The sequence below is a fragment of the Rhinopithecus bieti genome, unplaced genomic scaffold (genome assembly GCF_001698545.2).
Source record: "Rhinopithecus bieti isolate Rb0 unplaced genomic scaffold, ASM169854v2 scaffold_3763, whole genome shotgun sequence".
Taxonomy (NCBI): Eukaryota; Metazoa; Chordata; class Mammalia; order Primates; family Cercopithecidae; genus Rhinopithecus; species Rhinopithecus bieti.
In genome coordinates this window covers 1,013,286-1,024,490 of record NW_016804379.1, presented here as the reverse complement: position 1 = coordinate 1,024,490, position 11,205 = coordinate 1,013,286, and the positions used below count along the sequence as shown (strand labels likewise).

The following is an 11,205-nucleotide window of genomic DNA, read 5'->3' as shown; positions in this document are numbered from 1 at the left end:
TTTCAGTTATTTCTGAAGTTAAGCCTGGAAATGTTTTATTTAGTTCATGATTTGTAATTTATTCTCATGTTAAGAATCTTTTCATAATGAAAGACTATTAAATGAGGCATTTTTCCAAGTGTGTTATTTAATTTTTTTCTTTGGTTTCATTTTAACCTGTTTAAAGAATATGATTTAGAGAAGATGGTAACTTTGAATTGGATGGGGATATCAGTATATATAAAATTCACCTTTAGGGCTCATATTGAGATATGAATCACTTAAAGCTTCCCTGCCCTGTGTTTTTAATTAAATAGACTACTCAGACCATCAGAATTTTTTTTTTTGAGATGGAGTCTTGCTGTATCACCAGGCTGGAGTGCAGTGGTATGACCTTGGCTCACTGCAACCTCTGCCTCCCAGGTTCAGGCGATTCCCCTGCCTCAGCCTCCCGAGTAGCCAGGACTGCACACGCGTGCCACCATGCCTGGCTAATTTTTTTGTATTTTAGTAGAGATAGAGTTTCACCATGTTGGCCAGGATGGTCTTGATCTCCTGATCTCGTGATCTGTCCACCTCGGCCTCCCAAAGTGCTGGGATTACAGGCGTGAGCCACTGCGCCCAACCCAGAATTTTTTAAAGATAGTATATGATGTGGTCTGTGTGTGGATTCCTGCTTATTTAGTCATAAGCAGGAATTACAAATTTATTTTGGCCTATGTAGAATTATTATAGCTAAATTGAGCTCTGTAGAAAAATTGCTGGAGAAGAACTCGGTTGTGCACCATATCAAAGCAAACCTTTCAAAGCCCCAAATCCAAATTATAGCTTCCTTAAATGGGATAAAGGTCTAGTCTAGTCTAGTCAGATAGATATAGGCCATTTGTAGGTTAGAAACAAGTGGAGAGGCCGGGTGTGGTGGCTCATGCCTGTAATCCCAGCACTTTGGGAGGCCAAGGTGGGTGGATCACCCGAGGTCAGGAGTTTGAGACCAGCCTGGACAACATGGTGAAACTCCATTTCTACCAAAATAAATTAGTTGGGCATGGTGGCACGTGCCTGTAATCCCAGCCACTTGGGAGGCTGAGGCGGGAGAACTGCATGAACCCAGTAGGCAGAGGTTGCAGTGAGCCAAAATCATGCCACTGCACTCTAGCCTGGGTGACAGAGTGAGCCTGTGTCTCAGGAAAAAAAAAAAAAAGAAAGAAACAAGTGGAAATATTAGGTTGATGGCCATTTTGGGGGGAACCAAAGAAGAGAACAGAGAAACGTGCACAAGGATCATTACCAGGACAAGAAGTAGGTTGGGACTAGAAGACAGATTTATAGCAGGCAGATAAAGTGTCACCAAATTAGATATAAAAATGATCCAGAGTCCAGGACAAAAATACTGTATGTATTGTAGAGGCAGGATGTAAGGTTAGAACCAAGTGGACCTTTGTTGGGTCAACTGTAGCTGTTTTTATTGTTCTTCTGTCTCAGAGGAATTAAGCCATTAGGAGAATAGCCTGTAATCTTTCAGAAGAAAACAAGAATAGGGTTTGTAGTTTGAGGAGATGACAAAGTACAATTTTCCTGTAGCAGTTTGTAATACCTTGTTGAATTTTTGTCATCGTTGTTTTTAAAATTCAATCCAAGGTATTTATTGTATTCAATTTTCAGTTTGGCTCATGTTGACAAAAGCTAATTCTCCAAGCATTTATCTACATTTACAAATTATGTATGTTTGTGTATATCTTTTTAAAGGGTGTAATATGTGTGTATGTTAACTGCTTTAATATTTCAAGCTGCTAGCAGAACTGTTATTTAGTCTGGTATGTCTCGTTGAATTTTTAAATTCAGTACTTGGTTGTCCTAGTTAATAGCTACGTGGTGACTTCTCTTCCGAGCCTGATTTTGTTTTTAATCTAAGGAGAAAAAAGCCACCATACAAGCAGCCTTAAAAGCAGATAAATTCTTATTTAAAAAGCACTGGAAACATTGAATAAATGGTTCATAAGATTATCACAACTAAATCTTGATTTTTTTTCAAGTTTCAGAGCATCATTACATGTACTGAGATCTTGCTGTTTGCCACTTCACCAAGTTGGTTCTGGGATGGAGATTTATGTCCTCATAAAACATTTGGTAACTCAGTAGAGAGGGTTAATTAACACTCCAATGAAATTGATGATATTTTTCTGCTTTTTTAGCAAAATTTGACATATATGGCCTCTCTCTTGTAGATTCCTTTTGAAGTTTAAAGTGACAAACTTTATGGCTGTATAATAATGCTTTATTTTTTATTGCTAAAAGCATTACTGTTATGCTGACTATAAATAAGGTATCTGTACATACCTGAAAACAAAGCACTGTGCCACTGAGCATCACCATTTGTTTATCAATGAATACTATCCTATTAGTACTGGATAATTTTCTAGAAAGAACTAACAGTGAGTGATTATGATATTGTGAGTTGTTAAATCTTAACTACCAATTGGGTAATTTAACAAAATGCTTTATAAATAGAAGCCATGGTAACAAGAAATTAGTACCTGGCATTATTGATTTCTGAAACAGTAAACCAAATTTTTTACTCTTAGTATCTGGAGAGGCTGAAAGTTTATTTGGTAGTTTGTGTAATTTCATGCTAGTGTCAGAAATTCTCTGTGCTCCTACCACCAAATCTAACTGTTGACATCTCTGTGCATATTTTGTGCCTCCCTTTGATTATAATTAATGAGGTTTTTATGGACCTATTCAAAACCAATTCCTCCTCTGATACACTGGAACTTAACTCTTTTGGTTTACTCAGGGACATCATTCCTGTGGTTTTCCATTTTTTTTTAAGCATCATCTTTCTCTCTCCTTCAGTTAAACATTCTCCATCAGAATACAGACATGTATATTAGCTCCCAAACTAAAACCACAAACTTCTCTTTATTATTATTATCATTTTTTGGTGGGTCTTGCTCTGTTGCCCAGGCTGGAGTGCAATGGTGCAGTCATGGGTTACTGCAACCTTGACCTCCCTGGCTCAGGCAATCCTCCTACTTCAGCCTCCCAGGGGACCACAGTGTGCATCACTATGCCTGGCTAATTTTGATTTTTTGTGGAAACAGGATCTCACTGTGTTGCCCAGGCTGGTTTCAAACTCCTGAGCTCAAAGTGATCCTCTCACCTTGGTCTCCCAAATTGCCGGGATTACAGGCGTGAGCCACAGTGCCCTTCCTGCCTTCCCTTGATTCTTTATAACCCCGACAATGATTTTCCAATTTATCTGTTCTCCACTAATAGCAAGAGTTGTACAAAGAATATGTGTACTTTGTGTCTCTACTTCATCACCTGCCCTTTCTCTTAAACCTGCTGCTATCAGATTTTGGTCCTTATTATTTAATTAAAATAGCTCTTGTCGAGGTCATCAATGACTTCCATTGTACAAAATCCAGTGATTAGCTCTTAGTATCTTTTTTAGTATACTGGCAGCATTTGACACAACTGCTTACTCCATCCTTTTTGACACAATTTCATGACTTAGCCTACAGAGCTCTGATCATTCAGTTCTTCAGCTCTCTCTCTCTGGCTTTTCCTTCTTACTCTTTCTAGAGGTTCTTTTTCCTCTTAAACATTTGAATGCCTCAAGATTCAGTTCTTAGACCTCTTCTGTGTCATCCCTTACTCTTTAGGGGGCTTAAAGGGACATCCAAATTTATATCTCTGAATTCTAGACTTTTATATTCAGTCCCTACCTAATTTCTCCACTTGGGTATCTATTCATTCTTTCCCCCAACACTACTTGTTCCTCCATTGTTCCCTACCTTAATAAATGGTTACTTGTTTTTCCTGTTACCTAGGCCAAAAACTTTGGGATCACTCTACATCCAAACTATCAGCAAATTCTACTGCCTTTAAAATGTATTGCGCATTCCTATACACTTGCCCCCTGAGCATTTGCACTTGGTCTTTTCTCCACCTGAAACACTCTTCCTCCAGGTATCCATGTGGTTTACTCGCTTATTTCCTTGAGGTATTTGTTCAAGTGGTGCCTTATGAGAGAAGCTTTCCTGAGTTGCCATATATAAAATAGCCCCTGCCCTGCTGTCACTATTCACTATCCCCTTTACCTTACCCTGTCAATTTAATTCATAGCAGTTATCCCCACATAACACAAACACATATGTTCAGCATCACGTGTGCCTGTGTATTTGCAAATGTCTGTTTTTCTCTCAGAACATTAACTCCTCAAGAATAGGGACTGTTTTGTTCAATATTTCATTTATCCCTAGAGCCTAAAACAATGCCTCATACATAGACGACATTCAGTAAATATCTCTTTGCAGAATTTAATGTTATTTTTCTACTGTTCATCTGTGATCACTTCAGATAAAGGTCAAGAAAATATTGATTATGTAAATCTTTTGAACTTGAAAAAATTTTGAGAATGACAATTCTAACATGAAATATTTAGCTGAAGAATATATAACTTTCACTTTTTTAGAGCTCTTCTCAATAAATTCTGAGTTGTTTCCATATGCATAACTTTTTATCATTTTAATTGAATTTTATTATTTGATTGAAGTTAATGAAGCAACTTAAATTTTGTGTATAAATCAGATGACTTAAATGATTTTTTTCAATTTTGTTTCTTTCCTAATATCATTTTGTTGTATGTTCATTTTGAAATCTTTTGCTTATGGAGGACTTTTTATTTCCATTTGGTTAATTACTTAAATATTCCTAGAGAAATATATGTATCTAATTCATTGTAGTTAAATAGAAGCATTTGGTTGTGTATGTATGTATGGTTTGTCTCATAATTTAATGACCAGTAATTTCTTCTTTATCAGTAATTTGTTTATAGTATTCCTCTGTGAGACATGTGTTTTGTTTATATCCTTCCTCTTTTTAAATGTATAATCAAATTCTTATTATTCTCTATTTTATTACTATCTTTTCACCTTTCTTTTCCTATTTGTGTCAGAATTTTTAAGGGGCCCTGAGATAGCTTTGCTTCGTAAGCGCCTGCAACAACTGAGGCTTAAGAAGGCTGAGCAGCAGAGGCAGCAAGAGCTAGCTGCACATACCCAGCAACAGCCTTCCACTTCTGATCAGTCTTCTCATGAGGGCTCTTCACAGGACCCTCATGCTTCAGGTTATTAATGTCAAGTGTCCTTAAGCAGCTGATAGAATTGTTTTTTAATACTGCTACTGTGTAATAAGGTGCTTCCCTTTTCCCGTTCAAAAGGAGAGCTAATGCGCTTGCAGCTTACCCCTCCCTTCCTTGCATATGGTGGTATTCAACATCATGTGTTAGGGGGACAGATTGGCAGCAGCATTTGCCAGAGAGATGAATATAAAATGATTTTAAAAGTTGTAATATATTTGGAGAGGGGCAAATAATTATTACTTTTAGAGCTGATGAGCTCTTTTTGAATAATTAGTGAATTTAGAGCCTGCATTGATCTTTCTATTGAAAGTTCTCGTATGCTGAAACAAATCTATGCTTTATGGCTCCTAGCTCTTCTTCTTCTTCCTCTTTGAATGTTAGCCAATATTCCTAAAACCTAGTAATGCTAGATTTTAGAATTATAGTATTATTTGGCCATACTAGCATGCTGACTAAATTATTTCCTTCTGTCATTATTTGAAAAATTTCAATATTTGCTTTCTTATTCCTCCATACATAATCAAGTTTCCGATATTTAGGGCAGCAACAGTACTCCACAGTCTCATGTTCTTTGTTTTTTTTTTTTTTTGTTGGTTTTTTTTTTTTTTTTTTTTTTTTGAGACGGAGTCTCGCTCTGTCACCCAGGCTGGAGTGCAGTGGCCGGATCTCAGCTCACTGCAAGCTCCGCCTCCCGGGTTCATGCTATTCTCCTGCCTCAGCCTCCGGAGTAGCTGGGACTACAGGCGCCCACCACCTCGCCCGGCTAGTTTTTTTGTATTTTTTAGTAGAGACGGGGTTTCACCATGTTAGCCAGGATGGTCTCGATCTCCTGACCTCGTGATCCGCCCGTCTCGGCCTCCCAAAGTGCTGGGTTTACAGGCTTGAGCCACCGCGCCCGGCCTCATGTTCTTATTATGCTATGAAACTGTAATAACACAGTAAAAATTGTCACTCTTTTTTTCTCACTGAGTCTTTTAATGCCCTGTCATCTTATGACCAGAAAGTTCATGATGCTCAATAAACATTTGTTAAAAGAATTAATGAAAGATGTATTAATAGCACAAAATAATTTATCATCTTAGTTATTTCAAGATGGGTAATAGATACTGTAAATCCTGTAGTATTATATGAATATTATAGTAGGTGTAGTAAGTTATTTAGGAACAAGAATGTCTAGGTTCTCATACTAATGAGTTTATAATGCTTTGTTTGATATGCTTTGTTCTGCTACCCTAAAGAGTGATGAGTTTGGGCTTTGAGAGTTCTAATTTGATTATTTGAAACTAATTTATATATTGGTAGAATTGGACAACCTCCACTTTATAATTATCTTTTCTAGTAAGTGCTATGGTAACAAAAGCACGTTTTATAATATGTGGTAAAATTAAATAAATAAATTTAAGTCATTGTAATATAGATACGATGTTTGGGATAAATCATAAACTTGATTTTTAATTCAGCATTATATTAATGGAGTATCAGGCAGAGGCCTCTGATTTTTTTTTTCCTATGGGGAAATATTTTCCTATACTTTAACAATTAACAAGAAAATTTGATCAGATTACAATAATGACATTTAATAAAATATTTTGATTTTCTTTGCTCTATATAAACCTCTAGCAAACATGTTTTAAAGGTTAAAAAATCATGAAACCTAAAAATCAATAAAAAGAAAAATAAAATGTCCCTACATATATAATACTAAAATTTAGCTGATTACAACTTAGTATTAAAATGATCTTGAATATAAAACAAAACTGCCTAACAGGAAAGAAGTATACATTGTAGATGTTGGAAAAATATTTTGAGATTCACTAATCTTTTGTAACTAGTTCACGAATTTAAATTGAAGCAAGCCGTTTTTAGAATCAGAAAGCTTTAGAGTGAGTGTATGATTTCTGTGAAGTTAGATGCTGTCTTTCCAACTCTAAGTGTTATTCTATTTAAATATCTAGTTTGGCAACAATAGAAATTAAATATATGAAATTCAACAGGAGGGTAGGTTTTAATTGAGTAATAATTACAAAATTTTATCTTATACATAATAATTAAATGCAGTTTTGTATATGGACATTAATTGATTCATTCTTTTATGATAGATGTTACTGTTAGCCATACAGAAAGCACCAAAATTAGCCTCCTAGATTTTAATTTATTAATAATAGAAGAATGTGCATTTGTCATATGTAAGAAGCATAGTTTTCCATTATACTTTGGTATCTTTAGAGTATCAGTTAGTGGTGATAGTGCCAGTAAAACATATTTCTGTTGTCTTCTCACCTGTGTAAGTGTTTTAGCTGTAAGATGTTCAAAGGAGACATTACTATGATTTGGAAACCAAGCCATTTTAAAAGTATAGAAAGAATTTTGAATTACATTGGGGTAGCCATTTTATTCTCTTTTAAAATATATAGAACTCATGGAAATATTTTGTGAAATCGGTAAACCTAATTTCTTTAGGAAAGTGAGATCAAACCTTGAAACCACTTTGTAGAAATAATCACCTACATTTTTAGTGGGATCAACTGGGAAGGGGCCTGATGCTGGTTGAGGATAATCCCAGATGGAATATTATCTATTTAGTTGCTGATATTTCTTGGCAGTTGAAGACTAAAACACCATTCTAAGGCACCAAATGATACCACCTTAAGTTTCAGACTGTTTAAAATGAGCTATATAAAATAGGTGTTAGAAGATGTTAAACAGTGGTTTTTTATTTCATTTTGATTGTTCACTCTTTGTCATCAGTCTTATGTCTAAGTTCCAATATAAATTTTATATACTTAGACAAGTATATAAAAGACTTAGAAAGTATATAAAAGTAGCACTGTTGGGACTTAAACATGAAACAAGATAAGGAGCGACTACCCACCTGCTTGCTCCTCCTGCTATCCCTAAAGCTCCTCCGCTACCTTTTTCCTCTGAAGCCCAGTTTGCAAGTCAGTGCTTTAAAAGAATTTTGACACCTATAAATGATAATTCTTTAGAACTAATTTCCAAAATATACGGTTTTAAAATTAGAATATATCATTTAAAATATTTTTACTTAGGTTAGTTTTTTTAAAAGTCTGTCTTTTCTAGACTAATAGGAAATACACCACAACTCATTTAGGAAATACACCATAACTTGTTTTCTAGACTTTTAGGAAATATACAGTAACTTGTAAAATCCTTAACAAAGAAATGAATTGGCCTTTAGCACGTCAGTGCCAGGGAATTAGATTGCCTGAACTCTTGTCCCTGGCTCTATGACTAGATGACCTTGGGCAGGTCGTTTGGCTGCTTTATGCCTCAGTTTCCCAATTATTGATTTATTTAGCTTGCTGTAATTTACAGAGACCATGTAAGGATGGGTTACACAATACAGTATATATAAAGTTACCTACCTAAGGAGAGCAGTACACATAATAATGTACTATCTTCTTTCTTTTTTTTTTTTTTTTGAGATGGAGTCTTGCTCTGTCGTCCAGACTGGAGTGCAGTGGTGCTATCTCGGCTCACTGCAACCTCCACCTCCTTGGTTCAAGTGATTCTCCTGCCTCAGCCTCCCGAGTAGCTGGGATTACAGGCACTTGCCACTATGCCCGGCTAATTTTTTGTATTTTTAGTAGAGATGGGGTTTCACTGTGTCAGCCAGGATGGTCTTGATCTCCTGACCTCGTGATCCACCCGCCTCAGCCTCCCAAAGTGCTGGGATTACAGGCGTGAATCACCACGCCCAACCAATAATGTACTATCTTAATTGTAGTATGTTGTTTACTACTAAAAAATGTCCTCATATAAAGGCCCCATAAGGTTGATAGCATTCAGGGTTTTGAATGAGCTATATGTACATTTATCAGATGAATGCCCCAAACAGGTGTGGCAGAGGCATTCAGCATATGGCTGATTTTAAGCCCAACTCTTTTTTTCCATTTCAGGTCCCCTGAAGTCATGGGTTGCTGGCTCCTGCTCAGAGTGACAGCACCCTGTGGAGTCTGCTGGTACTGACCTAACCACCACAGAGCCCCACTGGAGCATGGAGCCAGCCTAGAGAGGGTCAGGTAGGAACTGTTTTTTCACTTTATGGCACGGTTTTACCAATTGGAAAAAAGTAATTTTTATACCCCAAAAGGGTATAAAACATTGGTGATTGTTTTGAAAAGGGCTTTTAAAACTGAGCCATATTGGAAAAAATCAGCACTTACCCAATCCTGTGCAAGCAGGCTCTATACAACATCAGATTTCCCAGTGTCCATAGTGACAGTCACATGGAAGCACTTCTCAGATGGATGCATTGGATCTATGTGTTTGATGTTTATAAATAGTTAATAAATTAGATATGATGTTAGTCTAGTTCTGCCAGCACTCCTTAACTACCTTGAATGACAGAGTCCAAAGCAAACCAGTGATGAGTCTTTTAGAACTTTAAACATAATAATATGCTCCAGATGTTTCAGAACAGCTTTGTACCATTACTTTTCATTCAATATCATATGTCTGAAAAATAGTCAAGTAATGATTAAATGACCCATTCCTATGTGCTGTCTAAATATTTTACATGATATTACATCTTCAGAAGAACACTATGTAGTGGATATTGTGATTATCCTCATTTTACAGATGGAGAAACTGAGACTTAGACAAGTTAAATGACTTGCCCAGGGTTACAATATTACTGAGTAGAAAAACCACATTTGAACCCAGGAAGCGTGGCTGAAGAATCTTTGTGATTTGCCTGTTAGACTATAATTGTCTATTTTTTCTACAGTTGAGAAAATTCTGGTGTCAGGGGGCTAAAGAATTTTCTCAAGACCAAACCACACATTTTTTGGAACTACACAGTAATTGACCATGAGACATGCTGAGCTTAGTACTGAATGAGCTTTTGCTTAAAGTTTATCTTTACCTTAAAAAAATTTACAATGCTAAAAACTTCAAATAAACTGACCAACCATATTACGTGTTAAAATAAACCACCATTGGACCATATATTCAGGTTTTGATTTTGTGAGTGTATTCTCTAGAAGGTATTTCCCAGAGAGGTAGAGTAGAATATGCCAATAACTGAAGCAGTCAGCTTAAATTAGTAATTACTTTTTAAAATATTAGCCATTCTAATGGTTATTGTGTTAATATTTGCAAATATTTATGTAAGATAGGAGTTATAGGTATTGTACTTATGAATAGTGGTTAAAAAAACATGTCACTTAAAATGTTCATATGACAGGAAAATAATCCTTCCCAAAGGAGTTGTGTGTTCCCAAGATTACAAACCGAATGAAAGCAGTGATCAGGAAGGATTTCTTCACAAAATTAATCTTCAAGATGGGAGGAACAGCAAATGCCTCAGAAATACACAATATCTATGGCATACTAAAACCAAAAGAAAACCCTTTTAGTTTAATACTTTGTCTTAACATAGCTTTAATATTTTAAATACTTCAAGAGTTTGAAAATACAGTTTTGTAGAGATGGCAGCATTCTAGATCCTTCATTAATAGTTTTTTTCCCCCCGTGACTTACTCTTTCTTAAATTTTATTAAAAATAAGATAGATTTTATCTCAACAAGATCTGTACATTTCATGGTATTTTTTAGAAAAATTAAATATTTGAAGATAAAATTTCTTAGAGAGTTTATAATTTTCTTACAGCTCTTAATTGTTAAATGAGGGCGCAGTGAAATGTATAACAAATCCAAATGGATGAAAAATATTTTTCACAGATTTTTAGGAGAGTTTTCCAATATTTATTTTGCTGTGAGTCACATTTTTCTTGTTTTTTTAAAGAGTTTGATTTTTTTTCCTAAAGACCAATTTATCTGTTCTTTAAAAACAACATAGATGGTAGTGTTGAATCCAACTGTGAAACATAAATGAGAAGTCATCTTAAGAAAGTAAAGCATGACTAGATTAGGGAACTGATTGAAATGCTATCATTCCCACTTTCTTTTTTGTGTACTATAGATTTGTTTAACTGAATGTTCTGATGAAAAAGAGGTGATAAGTAAGGATAAGTAAAAGCTATTATTCAAATAATGATCATGTTTTGTCAAAATCTAGTAAGAGAAAAATACATGAACAAATTGGTGATACCAGAA

At 35.4% G+C, this 11,205-nt stretch overlaps 1 protein-coding gene across 8 annotated transcripts in view; it reads left to right on the top strand.

The window, feature by feature from the left end:
* DCAF6 (DDB1 and CUL4 associated factor 6) overlaps positions 1-11,205 on the top strand; it is a 146,464-nt gene that overhangs the window by 79,175 nt on the left and 56,084 nt on the right. For 4 of the 8 annotated variants that reach the window (XM_017867583.1, XM_017867577.1, XM_017867578.1 and 1 more), the window contains one exon: positions 4,940-5,110. The exons of the other annotated variants lie outside the window; for them this stretch is intronic. In XM_017867583.1, coding sequence (XP_017723072.1) covers positions 4,940-5,110 — 171 coding nt within the window. The remainder of the gene's footprint in view (positions 1-4,939; positions 5,111-11,205) is intronic. 8 annotated transcript variants of the gene reach the window in all.